Below are 18,394 nucleotides of genomic sequence, written 5' to 3'. Positions count from 1 at the left end.
AAGGGCGGGGCTAATTCAGGCCAATGAAGCTCAAGGACTCAATACCGAGTCCGATGACACCACCCACGAGTCTTTATGTCAAACCATTCAAAAGTTATGGCAGAGAAAAGTTTTCTAGGGGGCGCTGTTGAGCCATTTTGCCACGCCCATTAATGCAAACCATGAAATATCACATTTTTCGCCAGGCCTGGTTTGCATGCCAAATTTGGTAATTTTTGGGGCACGTTTAATAATTAATAATAATAATTCATTTTATTTAGCGGCGCCTTTCAAGTCACCCAAGGTCACCTTACAGAATAAAACAAAAACAAAAATACAATAGAAATACAAATACAGGAAATACAATAGAAATACAATAGAAATTATAATACATACACATATACAATGGACAACCGAGGTGCAACAGTACAGATAACGCGACAGTATGGTGGAAAGTAGTGTGTGGTGACCGGTCAAAGTGAATGGGCAAGTTTAAACAGGTGAGTCTTGAGTTGCGTTTTGAATGTGGTGATGGAGTCTATTTGTCTTATGTGTGGGGGGAGGGAGTTCCAGAGTCTGGGTGCCGTACAACTGAAAGCTCAGGCACCCATGCTGCTAAGGTGTGAGGTGGGAGTGGAAAGAAGTCCAGCAGAGGTTGAGCGGAGGGTACGGGAGGGGGTGTATTCTTAAGTCACAGAGGTAGGTGGGGGCTAGGTTGTGAAGAGCTTTGTGGGTGAGGAGGAGGTTTTTGTAAATGATACGGTATTGGACTGGGAGCCAGTGGAGTTGGATAAGGACGGGGGTGATGTGGTCAGATGACTTGATGCGGGTGATGATTCGGGCGGCCGAGTTCTGAATGAGTTGCAGTTTGTCGGTGAGTTTGGTTGGGAGGCCAGTGAGGAGAGCATTACAGTAATCGATACGGGATGTGACGAATGAGTGGACCAGAATTTCGGTGCTGGATTGGGACATTGCTGGACGGAGTCTGGAGATGTTGCGGAGGTGGAAGAATGCAGTCTGGGTGATGTTGTGGATGTGAGGTGCAAATGAGAGTGTATTGTCCAGAATGACGCCGAGACTCTTGACGTGGGGGGAAAAGGGTACCGGGAAGCCGTCGATGATGATGGGAGGGGCGGGAGAGGGTTGTGACTTGGTGAGGGTGGATTTGGAGCCGATGAGAAGAGCCTCAGTTTTATTGCCGTTGAGTTTTAGGAAGTTATTGCTCATCCAGGTATTGATGTCGTGTAGGCAGGTGGTGAGGGAAGCGGGAGGAATGGCAGCGGTGGGGTTGGACGAGATATATATCTGAGTGTCATCGGCGTAAGTGTGAAAATGGACCCCATGGTGACGGAGAATTGAACCTAGGGGTAGGAGGTAGATGGTGAAGAGAAGTGGACCCAGTACTGACCCCTGGGGGACACCCATTGTGACACCCGTGCACCCGGATTTATGGTTCTTTAGTTGGACAAACTGTTGACGGTCAGTGAGGTAAGATGAAAGCCAGGAGAGTGCAACACCAGTGATCCCAATGCAAGCCAGGAGGTCCAGGAGTATTGGGTGAGAAATGGTGTCGAAAGCTACGCTGAGGTCCAGGAGGATGAGGATGGTGAGTAGGCCAGAGTCAGCTGCACAGAGGAGGTCGTTAGTGATTTTAACCAGGGCTGTTTCAGTGCTGTGATTGGGGCGGAAACCGGATTGGAAGGGTTCGTGGAGGTTATTTAAATTGAGGTGGGACTGTAATTGTGCTGCTACCACCTTTTCCAGAGTTTTGGAGATGAAGGGAAGGTTGGAGATGGGCCTGTAGTGATTGAGGTCAGATGGGTCTGCACCTGGTTTTTTTAGGGTGGGTGTGATGGCAGCTAGTTTGAGGATTGGGGGAACGGTTCCAGTGGTGAGGGAAGAATTAATTATTTTGGTAATCATAGGGGAAATGGATGGCAGACATGCTTTGACAAGCAGGGTGGGGAGGGGATCAAGCTGACAGGTGGTGGTTTTGGCTTTACGAATTAGTTCTGAGATGGTGTGTTCTGATACCGGAGTGAAATTGGTGAGAGGACTGGAGAGGGGTTGGTTGGTGGTGGTTATCCATGGTGGGTCATTTGTGGAAGAGCGTGTTGAGGCCAGTTGGTGGTGAATGATGTTGATTTTGGAGCTGAAGAAGTCCAGGAAGGCGGTGCACTGGTCAGTGGAGATGTCTGGAGGGAGGGTTTTTGGAGGCTGAAGTAAGCGGTTGACGGTTGAAAAAAGGACTCTATTGTTTCCTGTGGCAGAATTAATGAGGTTGGAGTAATACGATGATTTGGCAGTATTAAGAGCGTTTTTGTAGAGCTGAAGGTGATCGGAGTACATTTGGATGTGCACAGTGAGTCTGGTCCTTTTGTAGAGTCGCTCCAGTTGACGGCCTGTGGATTTGAGCTGGTGGAGGTCAGGGGTGAACCAGGGGGCAGAGTGGGTAAATGAAACTGAGCGGGTTTTAAGTGGAGCCAGGGCAGTGAGAGAGGAGGAGAGACAGTTATTGTAGTGTTGTACCAGATCGGCAGGGGAGGGGGATGAGGGGGGATTGGGGAAGGAGCTGATAAGGGTAGAGAGATCTGTGGGGTTGATGTGTTTGATGTTTCTGAAGGAGATGATCCGTTGTTCTTTGACTTTGTGCAAATGGGTGTGGATGTCATAAAGTATGGCTTTGTGGTCCGAGATGGGGAAGTCCATGATAGTGAGGTTGGCGGGAGTTATGTCTGTGCAGCAGATTAAATCGAGGATGTGACCTTTGCTATGTGTTGCGAGGTTGACGTGTTGTGTGATACCAAGGCAGTTCAGGAGTGATGTGAAGTCGTTTGCTAGGGTGCAGGATGGGTCGTCAATATGAATGTTGAAATCACCGTGGAGGATAACACGGAGGATTTAGGGGGAAAAAAGGCCCTCATTTCGTCAGAAGAAAGAAAGAAAGAAAGAAAGAAAGAAAGAAAGAAAGAAAGAAAGAAAGAAAGAAAGAAAGAAAGAAAGAAAGAAAGAAAGAAAGAAAGAAAGAAAGAAAGAAAGAAAGAAAGAATTCCTACAGATGCACTGTAAGTGCTTGGGCCCTAATAAACGGAAAAGGAAGGACAAAAAGGGGAGCGTTAGCTCCAGTCGAGAGGGCAACAAGGTAGTTTATTTCATTTATTTGTCTGTCAGTTTGAGTTTGTGAGAAGTTTTGGTACCAACGTAGTTTAAGTTAACTGTTATTGTATAGTTTTCTTTATTTTATGCAGCTCTTACGTTGGTCTAACGGTGGTTTATGGATCCCAGAAACGCGTAATAAACTACATGATGAGACCATCAGTCCAGACTTGCTTTGATTTCGACTGGGATGCTACACAATATATATCCCCCCTCACAAAAATAATACAAATAGAGAAACATATTTTCTTATCAACAAAGCACATTTTACATAAGCATATTTAAACATTTTCAAGTAACAAAATATTTGAACCATTTTTCAGATTTTTTCAGTTATTTTATTGCCTGAAAAATGGTTCAAATATATTCCGTTATTTATTACCCCTCCAAACCCACCCCTCGGACCTAAGAGTTTGATGAAAACAATTAAGAATTAATAATAAGGAAAAGAGACAAAAAATATAATACAACAATAAAAAACAAACAAACAAAAAGGACAAAATAAAACAAAAGCAAAATATGATAATATCAAAAACTGGACAAGGATAGCTGCAACAAGGTATTCTATATCAATTTTAAATACATCTCTCAAGTTTGGCTTTAATATGATCTGCTGCCATAAACCAAAATAACATATTTAGTTGTTTTGCATTCTGGATTTGGGCTGTAGATATTTCCAGATAGATAATATCAAGAAAAGTCAAACACCAATGATGTTAAGCGTGTGGTGGTTTCCATCTCACTGCAATTATCTTTTTTGCTGCTGTAACAACAGCAAGTAAGATTTGTTTTTGACATAGTGAAGCATTAATTTCAAATTTCTAGTGACTAATATGTACAACAAATCTTTTAATGCCTTTAACCTTTTGAGTAGTTGAGTTTTTATTTCAGAAATGTTTCTGTGGAGAGGAAACAACACTTCACGCTGCGGCTGCTTGTTTCTGAGCAGAGTAAAGTGTCGAAGGGGTGAAACTATGGAACCGCCTGGATGAGGAACTAAAAAAAAGTAGCTCAATTTACAAATTAAAAAAAAATGATAAATCTAAAATAATAGATAAATATAGAACACTAATATAAATTAAAGCTGCAAGCAGCGATGAACGGGCCCTCGCACTCACAGCCACCGCCCCCCATAAGCATATCAGAAATGACACCACCCACGACTTCCTATGTCAAATCATTCAAAAGTTATAGCAGAAAAAAGGGACAACCAATCAGAAGAAGGGGCGGGGCTAATTCAAGCCAATGAAGGTCAAGGACTCCATACAGAGTCTGATGACACCACCCACGACTCTCTATGTGAAACCATTCAAAAGTTATAGCAGGAAATAGGGACAACCAATCAAAAGAAGGGGTGGGGCTAATTTTCACTAATTATGGTCAAGGACTCAATACCGAGTCCCATGACACCACCCACGACTCTTTATGTCATACCATTCAAAAGTTATGGCAGAGAAAAGTTTTCCAGGTGGCGCTGTTGAGCCATTTTGCCACGCCCATTAATGCAAACCATTAAATATCAAATTTATTGCCAGGCCTGGCTTGCATGCAAAATTTGATGACTTTTGGAGAACTATCAAATATGAACCAATCAGATGAAGGGGGGCGCGCTTTTTGGCGTCTAGCATCGCCACGGTAACACTTTTGAAAGAGAAAAGTAATGCGTGTAGTCGCTGGGTGGAGACGCACATTTTGATGTAAAACACACCTGGGTGCACGTTACGGTTTGGGCGGTATTAATTGCCGAAGGAATGGCATAAATTGCGCCAAAATTACACAATTAATTCAAAATGGCCGACTTCCTGTTCAGTTTCGGCCATGGCGCCAAGAGACTTTTCTTTAAGTTGCGACATGATACAGGTGTGTACCGATTTTCGTGCATGTACGTCAAACCGTATTGTGGGGCTTGAGGCACAAAGTTTTCCAGGTGGCGCTGTTGAGCCATTTTGCCACGCCCATTAATGCAAACCATTAAATATCAAATTTATCGCCAGGCCTGGCTTGCATGCCAAATTTGGTGCCTTTTGGGGAACTATCAAATATGGACCAATCAGATGAAGGGGGGTGCGCTTTTTGGCGTCTAGCGTCGCCACGGTAACACTTTTGAAAGAGAAAAGTAATGCCCGTAGTCGCAGGATGGAGACGCATATTTTGATGTATAACACACCTGGGTGCACGTTACGGTTCGGGCCGTATTAATTCTCGAAGGAATGGCATATATTGCTCCAAAATTACGTGATTAATTCAGAATGTTCAAAATGGCCGACTTCCTGTTCGGTTTCGGCCATAGCGCCAAGAGACTTTTCTTTAAGTTGCGACATGATACAGGTGTGTACCGATTTTCGTTCATGTACGTCAAACCGTATTATGGGGCTTGAGGCGCAAAGTTTTTTCTGTCTGAACGAATCAGATGAAGGGTGGGCGCGCTTTTTGGCGTCTAGCGTCGCCCCGGTAACGCTTTTGAAAGAGAAAAGTAATGCGTGTTGTTGCAGGATGGAGACGCACATTTTGATGTATAACACACTTGGGGGCACATTACGGTTCGGGCCGTATTAACTGCCGAAGGAATGGCATAAATTGCGCCAAAGTGACACGATTAATTCAAAATGGCCGACTTCCTGTTCGGTTTCGGCCATGTCGCCAAGAGACTTTTCTTTAAGTTGTGTACTGATACAGGTGTGTAGCGATTTTCGTGCATGTACGTCAAACCGTATTGTGGGGCTTGAGGCACAAAGTTTTCCGGGGGGCGCTGTTGAGCCATTTTGCCACGCCCATTAAAGTAAACCATTAAATATCAAATTTTTCGCCAGGCCTGACTTGCATGCAAAATTTGGTGACTTTTTGGGCACGTTTAGGGGGGCAAAAAGGCCCTCCTTTCGTCAGAAGAAAGAAAGAAAGAAAGAAAGAAAGAAAAATTCCTACAGATACAATAGGGCCTTCGCACTGAAGGTGCTCGGGCCCTAATTATCTTCATATTAAATTATGCAACTTTCCTCCTGCAGCTGTCCTCAATCGTGAGTGACCACATTTATTTTCTTCTCTTCTTTGTTCATTTTCTTTGTTTTGTTCGTTCGTTTCGTTTTCTTCTTATTAGCATCTTTTTTTTTCTGTAGTCTGCCTTTTGTTGAAAAGGATTGGCAAAATAAGCCATGAGGCTTCAGCTTATACCTTTTTAGTCAAAAAAAAATGACCTGTGTGTATACATATACAGTGTGTGTATGCAAACATCTTAAAATGTAAATAACCAAAACAAAAAAAATAAACTAAGCTAACTAATCTCATCACCTTTTTAGTCTCTCTCGGTGCAAAATAACAGTAATTCCCCCCTTTTCTTTTTTTTTAACAATCTTCCCTACAAAGTACTGCTTCTTACCTTATGTCATTCAATGTTATATGAGTTTAAAAAGGTCTCCAATGTAAACAAGTGTAATGCTTTCTTGGAATAATGCCTTTTAGTTGACTTTGTATCAGCAAATCTGTACTGTCATGAAACTGTACCTGATCCTATGCAATTCTTCTAATAAATTATTCAATCAATCAATCAATCAAGCTAAGCTAAGCTAAAGAGGATGAGGATGAAACCTCTTCTCATCCTTCCATCGCCAGAAACAAACACGTGAGTGAAGAACCCGGGTTGCCAGATCCTGCAGTTTCCAGTCTAAAGTTCTGCAAAACTCCCCCAAAACACACAAACAGCCCAAAAACACACAAACAGCCCCCATTACAAGTTGATTTTTAGGTTTGAAAACAGGTTATGAAACACTCAGAGTCTGATATTCATCTTTTTAGAATAATGTTTCTTCATTATTGCTCATTAACAGAAAATACATCTTTTAATTTGTACAAACATTCTTTAAAACACAAGAATCTTCAAATGTCTTTAAATGAACCGGAAAGTCGGGCTCGTCTTTGTTCAACTGGACTCCTGGACGTTTCAGGTACAGAAACTATTTTATCTTTTATCTAATGACTGAGTGCAGATGTGCAGATGTTCTGGTCCGTTTGCTCGCTGGACGGATGGAACTACTCCGTCTCCACTCGGCCCTGGAGCAGAAGTAGACGCTTCTCCAGGGTTTACGCCTTCAAACGACGTGGTTTAAACAGCGTTTCTGGTCCGTGGAGGGATGAAGACGTCAGAGGAGCAGCTTTAACGGACCGGAGACATCGGAGTGGGAGGAACCTCAGCCTGGTTCTGATGGATGTTTTCCCAGGGGTCGGTCGTTCGGGCCGTAGAACCACAAACACTCAAAACATTTGTGTGTGCCAATTATTAGATTTGTGAGTACCGTATTTTCCACACTATAAGGCGCACCTGTAAGCCTTTAATTTTCTAAAAAAACGGCAGTGCGCCTTATATATGATCATTACGGTCATTTCTGTTACTGTAGTCAGGGGGATTGTGGGTAATGTAGTTGGTTTTGCTGAAGTAAAGGTGCTAAAAACGTCAGGAATCGTCACAGAGCTGGTTTTTATTTTGTTAATAAAGTTTGACATACGTTACTTTTTATTCTTGTTTTTTTTTGCATTTGCTGTAGGATTTTGTAGCATTTCCTGTAGCAGCTCCATAGGGTAGATACGTAACTCAACCCCAGCCACTATAGTACGGTATTTTAACATATATTTAGTGCGCCTTATAGTGCAGAAAATACTAGGGGCGTAACAATATATCGTGCCACGAAATTTCGCGATACAAAAACGTCACAATACGTGTCGTGGAGGTGACAACCTGTATCGCGATATTGGGTTATTAATATTAATCTATTGTGTTGATTAGAAACGCGCATCCGACCGCGACCGCGCGGACCAAAATCTTACTCCGCTCAGAAGAAAGTAGTCCCGTTTTGCGGTCCTGTTTTGAGCTCTGAACCTTTACTTATTTAAGTCTGGTGTAGAGTTAAGCCTTACCTTATTAAATTAAACCTTTTTGGGGTCGTGAGTAGGATAAACACGGGGAAACTTCTGCTGAGTTCCAGTGTACTTCAATGTCCGCTCAACAGCGTAGGATTTTAGAACATCAACACAGCACCTAGTGCCGTACTGTGGCGTATCACTCCGCCCAATCTAAAACATACTAACAACTGATATACTGACTAGTGTAATTATAGTCCCTGATTTACAGAATATAAAGAATATATTTATAAAATAATGAACCCTGAATTACCAAAATAACCTTCTTAACAAAAATAAATATCCTCTTACACTTATAAGGTGAGCAAGAATCAATCTTTTTTATGATGTAAAATTGTATGTATTTATTTACTTGTATTTATTTATTCAATTTTAGTAAAATCATACATGAGAGAAACTATTCAGTTTGTGGCTAAATATTTTTACTTCTATGAAACTGAAGATACATAATGCAAACCTGACATTTACTTTTAGTTCAGTTTGTGGAAAATGGTTGGCCTGGCTTTCTCTTTAAAACTTAAACAGTTAGAAAGCATTACAAACTGTAACAATAAGGCAAACGCACAGCATTGTTTTGTATTTTGTGTCTTTCAAATAAAAGACAATTTTTCCAGTCATATATCCCTCTATCAAGGTTGTTAAAAAATACTGCTATAATATCGTATCGTATCGTTATCGTGACCTCAATATCGTGTATCGTACCGTATCGTGAGATTAGTGTATCGTTACACCCCTAGAAAATACGGTAACTTGCTGGAAGTTACACACAAAACTATAATTATGAATTAAAAAAGCCTCCTACACACAAATGGTTAAATACACACCAATCCCACAAAGCTGCAGATACGTAGAAATGGTTTTGAGACTCTTTTCCTCCAAAAAGCCTCACAGATTCTTCCTACATGGTGCGTTTAAGGACTGGTGGAAAGCTGGGACATCTGAAGCAACGACACAAACGTTCACTCATTCACATGCACACATGAGCAGAGCTGTGCACTAACACACTTATTTTATCAGGAATTAATATATTTCATCCAGCAAACTGACATTTTTGCTAATTTGACTTGCGTTTTTTCCTGAACTAAATGTTTCTACCTGAACTAAATGTTTCTACCTGAACTAAATGTTTTTACCTGAACTAAATGTTTTTTCCTGAACTAAATGTTTCTACCTGAACTAAATTTTTCTACCTGAACTAAATGTTTTTTCCTGAACTAAATGTTTCTACCTGAACTAAATGTTTTTTCCTGAACTAAATGTTTTTTCCTGAACTAAATGTTTCTACCTGAACTAAATTTTTCTACCTGAACTAAATGTTTTAACCTGAACTAAATGTTTCTACCTGAACTAAATGTTTCTACCTGAACTAAATGTTTTAACCTGAACTAAATGTTTCTACCTGAACTGCTCATGTGAAACACGTAACTGATGGTTGAGGAGCTGGATGGTCCAAACGATTTAATTTGCTACATTGATCCAACGCAAAATAATTAAAACCTGTGCTTATTAATCACAAAACACAGTTTAAACATTATGACCAAGTCCGCTCCGACCCGGTGTGTCAGTGTTCACCACAGACAGACTGCAGCTTCACCAGGACCAACGATGATGGTTGATGTTGATCCAGGACCGACCTGGTTAAGGAGCATCAAACTCACTCTTATCTACACGGAAATAACACTAAAATATAAAGAAGGCTTCCCAAAGAAGGAAACTGAAGATGTGCAGCTATATATAGATATATGTAGACTATATGCACTTTGTTCCCTCCAGTTCTGCAGCTTTAGCCCCGCCCACTGCAGGCGTCGACAGCAGCAGCTTCCAGTGTGAATGTTCCATAATGGGAGGTAACCAAGTATCAGGGAAATAACTCAGATGACCCAGCTTTCCACCAGTCCTTAAACGCACCATTTAGGACGAATCTGTGAGACTTCTTGGAGGAAAAGAGTCTCAAAACCATTTGATTGTGTGTGACCCTGCACGTGTATTTAATTATTTGTGTGTTTAGGAGGCCTTTTGAATTCCTAATTATTGTTTTGTCAGTAACTTTGAGCAACTTCTGCACACAAATGTTTTGAGAGGATTTTCTCTCCGTATATCGTATTAAGTCGGCGTCCCAACACACAGTGCCTAGATGGTTCTGCAGAAACAACATTTGGTCCCTTTTCAGCCAAAAAAACCCTCCGATCGGCTACAATGCCGTCATGGCGTCTTTCAGCTCCTGCAGGACCTCGGCGCCGCTGCTCCAGGGCACCACCCTGGCCCTGAGGGGGGCGCCGTCCTGGGCCCCCTGCTTGTTCTGCTGGTCCTGCTGGTCCTGGACCTCCTGCCGGGCCAGCAGCTTCTCCAGGGAGTAGCCGCGGCGCGGCAGGGCCACGTCGTGGCCCCGCAGGGCCGCCGTGGGGCAGAGGTCGTTCCCGCCGTCGCCCACGTACAGCACCCGCCCGTAGCCGGTGCCGGCGGCGGCCCGACGGGCCAAGAACTCCTCCAGAACCGCCCGCTTGCACAGGTTGACGGGGCAGGAGGGGCAGGCGTGGTCGTGGTGGGGCCGAACCTCCAGGGCCCCCGAGGGCCCGAACTCCGCCGGGTTGGTGAACACCTACACGAAAATAAGTTCCTGGGGTCAATAATTGATTATAAACTTTGCTGGAAATCACATACAATTAAAGCTGCAAGCAGTGATGAACAGGCTCTCACGCGTGCAATATTCACCAATAAAGGTCAAGGACTTGAAACTAAGTCCGATGACACCACCCAGGGGCGGGGCTAATTTGCACCAATTAAGGTGAAGGAGTCAATACCGAGTTCGATGACACCACCCACGACTCTGTATGTCAAACCATTCAAAAGTTATGGCAGAAAATAGGAACTATCAAATATGGACCAATCAGATGAAGGGGGGCACGCTTTTTGGCGTCTATCTTCGCCATGGTAACGCTTTTGAAAGAGAAAAGTAATGCACATTGTCGCAGGATCGAGACGCACATTTTGATGTATAACACACCTGGGTGCACGTTACGGTTCGGGCAAAGAAGCGGCCAAAGAAATGGCATAAATTGCGCCAAAATTACCCGATTAATTCCAAATGGCCGACTTCCTGTTCGGTTTGGGCCATGGCGCCAAGAGACTTTTCTTTAAGTTGCGACATGATACAGGTGTGTACCGATTTTCGTGCATGTAGGTCAAACCGTATTGTGGGGCTTGAGGCACAAAGTTTTCTAGGGGGCGCTGTTGAGTCGTTAGGCCACGCCCATTATTTCAAACCATGAAATATCAAATTTTTCGCCAGGCCTGGCTTGCGTGCAAAATTTGGTGACTTTTGGGGCACGTTTAGGGGGAAAAAAGGCCCTCGTTTCGTCGGCAGAAGGAAAAAAAAAAAAAAAACGAGAAAAACGAGAAAAGTTCCTACAGATACAATAGGGCCTTCGCACTGTCAGTGCTTGGGCACTAATAAAGACTATTCATTCATTCATTCATTCATTCATTCATTCATTCATTCATTCATTCACCTGGTCCACGGCGGACCCCAGCCCGGCCGCCGCCAGGATCCAGTGGATGAAGACAGAGTTGGAGTCGGAGACGACGATGCAGTCGACGGCGTTCTTGTTCTGGGCGATGAAGCTCAGCAGCTCCGGCATGCCGGCCGTGAAGGGGATGGTTTCCATGACGACGCGGATCTGCTCGGCGCTGACCCGCTGCTCTCCTGGGGGGGAAACCAGAAACCAGACCCGGAGGGTTGCAGGTTCAAACGCTCGGGCGACAAGACGGTCGCCGCGACGACGCCTCACCGATGTGGCTCATCACGCGGCCCATGAACTCCGTCCAGTGGCCCTTTCTGTACGAGAGCCTCACAGAGTCGGGGAGGGTCTCGCCGGGGAGGCACCTGGAACAGAAACACGATAACACATGAATAAACCTGGAGGGGCTGCTAGAGGGGTCGGTGTCAGGACCGGTCATGGTCTCCAGGCCACTTTTCTCTGGTCCTGGTCTCGGTCTCGGGTCTCTGGGTCTCTCCAGGTCTCGGACAACTGAGGCCTCGTTTACACGGAGCAAAAACGGTGGCGTTTTCATGCGTTTTTGGCCGTTCATTTACACGAAAACGAAGCTCAAAGTCACCTGGTGATCATTTCTGAAAACTCCGGCCAAAGTGGAGATTTGCAAAACCTCCGTCTTCACGTTTGCTTGTAAACGGAGGGAAACGGACATTTAGGCTTCAGAACGTCACAATATGCAACAGAAACGTCACCAGCGTCATGTGTGTGACCTGTGTTTACAATTTGTTTGGCCACCGTCAATATTTTCTTGTATTTTACCTGTTTTATATTCTAAAGTCACACTTAAAAGTAACTCCACTTCTCTGTCACTCCAAATGAAAGACTCTCGTTCCGTCTTGGAAGTAACTGGCAGTCAAGGCTGATTTATGGTTCCGCGTTACACCAACGCAGAGCCTACGGCATAGGGTACGCGGCGACACGCACCGTACGTAGGCTACGCCGTCGATTTAACGCGGAACCATATTATTCAGACTTCACACGTGTCATTTGTTGACGTTTTTTCCAGGATTCTGATTGGCTAGCATGACTTTATCTTCTCGTTACACTGCCCCCTGTAGGTTTGGCTGCTCATAGCACCTTAACAGCATATTCATGCGGGTTTGTGTAAACAAGGATATTTTTCAAAACGTAGAGGGGGAAATATCCGTTTTTGTAAATACCCGGCTATGTGTAAACGTGGCCTGAGAGTCCATTGCACCAAGGTGACAGAATCTGGTATCAGCAGTTCTTCCTCTGGTTCATTTCTTTCTTTCTTCTTCCGGCTCTCGGTGAAGGCGGACGCTTTTCTCCTCCCTCTCCCTCCCTATCTGCCCTGCTGCTGCGTTTGTCTTGTCTTTTAGAGCTTCTCTTTTTCACATCCTCCGAAACTCTCTACAATCATGGAGTTGGTTAACTGGTCTCTCAGTGCAATTGACCAAATTTTCTCGACGAGAAGTCGGGGGACAAGGGAGCCCTCCTGCCCTGACGTTTGCTGCTGGATATATGATGGACTCCTGGAAGACGTGGAGGATCGTGTTTCTGTCCAGACTGTCGGTGGAGGATGTTGAAGATGCTTCATAACTGGATTAATGATAACAGAATTTCTGCTTTTTGGAGCTGGCAGTTACCTGGGATATGGACTAATTCGGAAGTCGTAGACAGCTATTCTGTCCTTTCAGAGCTGCCTGACGGCTGAAGGAATCAGCTGTCACCAACACTCAAACGTTGGGGAGCAAAATCTCAAGCTGGATGTGATTCTTGAACAGAATCGCAGACTAGCTGCGGTTTTGGAACTCATTGGCGGGATGGAAAAGACCTTGGAGAAGTTGGAAGCTCGGCTTGGTGGGAATTGACCACAAATTAGTCTGTTTGGAATCGCCATGGAGACGAACCAGAGACTTGAGGCAGACGGATCATTACTGGAGTGGAGTCTGACCCAAATACAGTCATTGATACTTCAATCTGATGTTGGGGAAAATGTTGAAAGACCAAAAACACAAAAAACAAATATGTCAGGAGCCGCAAAAAATGAAAAGTTTTGTATCAGCCTTAGAATGAAGGCAACACATGCTCCATGTATCTATATTAATTATAACTGGGGGAAGATTTATTTTTTCATTATGCACTTCGAGAAAAAAGTCTAAATGTCAAGAAAAAATTAAAAACTTTGAGATTAATGTTGAATTACAATCTTGAGAAAAAAGTCAAAATGTTGAGAAAAAAGTCGAAATGTCGAGATTAAAAAGGAAAGGAAAAATGAAGAAAAAAAGAGAAAAAAGGAAAAAGAAGAAAAAAAGGAGAAAAAGAGAAAGAAAAGGAGAAAAAAGGAAAAAAGTCAAATATTTTTGAAAAAGCTCCAGGAGCCACTAGGGCGGCGCTAAAGAGCAGCGGGTTGCCGACCCCCGGTCTAGTCACAACCTCCCATCTCCCTGGAGCAGGGGTCACCAATCCTGGTCCTCGAGGGCTGGTGTCCTGCATGTTTTAGAGTTTTCTCTGCTTTAACACTCCTAATTCTAATTAATCATCGTCATCAGCTTGTCATTGAGGTCTGCACAATTATCTTAATGACACAGTCACTTTTATCACGGTGCAATGAAGCAGTGAAACATGTAAAACATGCAGGACACCGGCCCTCGAGGACCAGGATTGGCGACTCCTGCCCTGGAGGAAAACAAGACGCTCTGCTCCCACTACCCCCCCCAGGACTCCTGTGGACCTGATCAGAGCTGTACCGAGCTGATAACAGCCCCCCCCCCCAACAGTCACCAGGTTGCAGTCGCCACACATATCTGATCTCAGCTGATGGATGGAAACATTTCTAGTGAGTTCAACATCATCATCCACTTCTCTGTTATTGAGCTGCAGTTGAAAACAAGCTCATATGGAAACTAGCTGAACCAGGATGATGTTCTACAATCACGCAGGATCAGGAAATAACCAGGTTTGGTTCTGGAGCTGAACTAGTCCTGGTCCTGGTCTGGGTTTAGGTGGTCCGGACTACAAGTCTAGCTTTTATAAATATCTGTTTTTGACCGGTTACGTACTTGATGACCCAGGTGTCGCTGTTGTCGTCCACCAGCGTGTGGTCGAAGTCAAACACCATCAAAACCCTCATTTTCAGCAGGTTTCACCTGAGAAGAAAAGAATAAAAGATAATTATGTTAAATACCTTAATCAGTTACTTTATTAATTAATCTTATTATTATTAATGATCTTATGTTTCTGTTTCGTTTTTGTCTATTGTACTTGTTAGTCTGTATCTTTGTGTTTTGCTTTGTGTTTTTCTACTAAAACAGGTTTATCTGGGTCTCAGTGAGATTTGACCTGTATGAATAATGGTTAATAAATACATAAATAGCAAGTTTCTACTGATCTAAAACTTTAAAAACTCTTCCCAACTTCAAACTTCAATGAATGGTTCATTATTTATATATGCCGATTCAATGCACCTCCTTCAGTCCTACTTCACTCTCTAGTTTTGCATTTCAATACATAAGTATTAGTGAATTAAATGATGTTTTTGGGATTATTATTCATTTATAGAGGAAGTTTGGTGTGGCTTTACCTGAACAGGTGACAGTTTAGACGAGACTGGTGAGGAACGACGGATTACCTCTGGAGGACGAACAAAACTGTAACAATAATAGCAATGATAATAGTAATATTAATAATCATAACAATAATTATAACATTAATAATAACAATAACAGAGGTGTATAATCCAGGTGCCATAAAGTAAAAATCCTGTCCAGCAGTTGTTTAAACCAAATACTGAACCAGCTCCTCTGCAGGTAGATGGTCCTTATTGAAAACACCTGTTAGTTAGTTAGTTAGTTAGTTCAAGGCAACAAGCAAGAAACACATTTTACAATTTGACTGAAAAAGGCTCAGGCAGAAGCAGCTTATTAATGCTACTATACAACTGAAGCTACACAATACATGGTGTTAAGGATGAAGAAAAAAAAAAGAAGAAAAAAAAAACAAACATAATATATACTAGGGCTGGGCGATATATTGAGATTTTAATATATATCGATATATTTTCAAACGCGATATGGTACGAGACAATATCGTTTATATCGATATAGCTTTTTTTTATGATTTTGATATAGCTTATTTTGTGACAAATTGACTTGAATGTTTTATTTGAGATTTGCACAAATGTTTTGTTATTTGCACAACTGTCAACCTCAGTGGAAAAGTCTGCCTGTTACTGTCTACATTGTATTAATTGTACAGTGTATTTTAATTTAATTGTTATGCAGGAAAGGGATATTTGTTTTATTTTATTCAAGAAGCATTTTTATTCTATACTGTATATGCAGGCAGTTTATTTTTATTTCATTTGTTTTATACATTTTGATATTGTGCAGACCTCTGTTAATAAAGGAACCTGTGTGACATTTGGCACGTGGCTTTGTATTAAAACTGACAGAGCTAATAGAGATGCTATGCTATAATGCTTTGGGGGAAACCCCAATTATGTCACAGAAAAAATATCGATATATATCGAGTATCGCCATTTAGCTAGAAAATATTGAGATATGACTTTTGGTCCATATCGCCCAGCCCTAATATATACATATACTGTACATACACTTGCATACATACATGTACACACATAGATACATATACACACACACATTCATGTCTCTTTTCCCCTTTTTTCAATTACAGCCATAACTCCCAAATATAAATGCACATAATGATTTTTTGAACATAACAAAGGAAGTTTATTGCTTAAGTTTGAGATCAACACTATTCCACAGCTGGACCCCTTCAAAAGAAATACATCTTTTAACTTATTTTATCGCTTTTGGTAAAAAAATCTGCATCCATCTCAGACGCTGTGAAAAACTGTCTGCTAGTGTTTTATTTTTTGATTTGCATTGTTTTATAATAAACCAAGACTCTAAACTTCAGAATATGATAATTTAAAAATAATGGATTAGTATGATCATAATATCCTGCTTTATTTATGATGCATATAGCTCGTTTTTGTAGTAAAACTATTTGATCAGTTATGGTTTTAAACGTAGATCCCCTTAGTTCCACACAGTAAGTTAAATAAGGAAGTATCAGTGAACAGTAAATTAATTATAAACTTTTATGATTTAGCATGTCTTTGGTTTTGTAAATGATTGCTATTGATTTTGAGATTTTCCCCTTTACATATTCAACATGTTTTTTCCAGTTAAACGTTCTAAATGTACATTCTGATCCAGAAACACAGCAGGGTTTTTACTTTATGTCATCTGAACTAAACACCTCTGCAAAAAACAACCAATTTCCCATGTTGCAAACAGCAGGAATTGCTGAAGTCTTGTCTTCACATGTTTCTTCAGAGGGTTGGAACAACTGCTGGACATGTTCTTTACTTTATGTCACCTGGATTAAACACCTCTGAACATTAATAATAACAGTAATGGCCCGGTTTCCCAGATCAGTTAAGTAGCTCTTAACAGCGAAAGACTTCTTTCACAGGCTCTTTAAGAAGGTTTGAAAGAAGTCTTTCGCTGTTAAGAGCTACTTAACTGATCTGGGAAACCGGGCCAATGTGTGTAAATGTGTAAACAGGCTGAAGTTCCAACTCACCGCTCAGCTGGATCAGCTGCTCCGTCTTCTTCTCCCCCCGTTTCTCTGCAGACACGAACCTGAGCTGGACTCACTACCGCCACCTGCTGCCGCCCGGTGGACGTGCAAGGAATTACGTCTATATAACCGCTAGTGTAATATTCACCCTGTGTTCACTCTGAAATTACAGAGCGTATCCTGACATTTGGCTTTTACTACAAAGACAATAGTACAAACATGAATAAGGGAAAATGAATGTAAACTGTACTTTGCGTCTCTTAAACTTATGTGTGAAAAAAATGATATTGTCAAATTTTATTTATACACTTCTCATAGCTTAAGTCAGTAAATGCATCTTTTTTTTCTCTCAACCCCCCCAAGTGTTGAATATCTGTGGATAATTGATTTTTTTGTTCCATGTGCCCTTAATTGTACACCCTACAGAAATTTGTTTAATCAGAATCAGAAAAAGCTTTATTGCCAGGTCAGACCTGTTTGAAAATAGTTTGAAAAAAAAAAAAGTGTAGTACTCACGTGTTCACTCTGACTCATGTTTCTGTTTTAAAAAACCCAATAAATATAGATTGACAAAAACAAATGATGCTGGTTGTTGCAGGTCGACTGTGGAGCTAAAACAATGTCAAAACACATCACAATTTATAATGTATTCTGTTTTTTTTTACTTTTTTGTAGTCTTTTTTAACATGCATGTTCGAAATAAAATCTTCAAATCAAAATCAAATCAAACTGTCATTGCATGATCATTTTTATGTCTAACTCTTATTTGTTGTTATTTTTATCTTTCTATTTTTCATTTGTTCTTACCATATCTATGTTTTTTACTGCTGTGAAGCAGTAATACACACTGTCACATTCACCTGCAGCTGCCACACTGTGATGGTTGTACTGTAAATTAGAGCTGCTCTATGATTCACAGTCACAACAGTGTGTGTGGTATGACCTACGACTCAGTGCAGTAATTTTACCTTTTTATATTCAACATTGCACCTAAATGTTTCTATATGATCCTTTTTATCTTTCATTTTTATTTGCTATTATTGATTATTTCTCTATTTCTCATTGTTCTTAACATGTCTATATTCCTACTGGGAAGCACTTTGAGCTGCAATTCTTGTATGAAAGATGCTATACAAATAAAGTTTATTATTATTATTATTAATTCAATTCCATTTTATTTATATTGCGTCTATTACAATATAATTATTACATAAACATAAGAAGCT

General features: G+C 41.6%; 1 protein-coding gene across 2 annotated transcripts; it reads right to left on the bottom strand.

Annotated features, from left to right (window-relative positions):
• Nucleotides 1-6,904: 6,904 nt before the first annotated feature.
• On the bottom strand, nt 6,905-17,207 carry phospho2 (phosphatase, orphan 2). 2 transcript variants are annotated; one of them, XM_061746685.1, is made up of 6 exons: nt 17,172-17,207; nt 15,142-15,208; nt 14,621-14,707; nt 11,832-11,926; nt 11,553-11,746; nt 6,905-10,642 (listed from the first exon to the last, which is right to left on the bottom strand). In XM_061746685.1, exons 3-6 carry the CDS (start codon nt 14,689-14,691, stop codon nt 10,235-10,237), a joined length of 768 nt encoding a protein of 255 aa, XP_061602669.1. In that variant the 5' UTR covers nt 14,692-14,707; nt 15,142-15,208; nt 17,172-17,207; the 3' UTR covers nt 6,905-10,234. The 2 variants fall into 2 exon arrangements, with proteins under 2 accessions (XP_061602669.1, XP_061602677.1); XM_061746693.1 differs by lacking the exon at nt 15,142-15,208 and having other exon boundaries at nt 17,172-17,201.
• Nucleotides 17,208-18,394: the final 1,187 nt, after the last annotated feature.

This window comes from Cololabis saira, chromosome 2, assembly GCF_033807715.1.
Source record: "Cololabis saira isolate AMF1-May2022 chromosome 2, fColSai1.1, whole genome shotgun sequence".
Taxonomy (NCBI): domain Eukaryota; kingdom Metazoa; phylum Chordata; class Actinopteri; order Beloniformes; family Belonidae; genus Cololabis; species Cololabis saira.
This window is presented reverse-complemented; position numbering and strand designations above follow the sequence as displayed.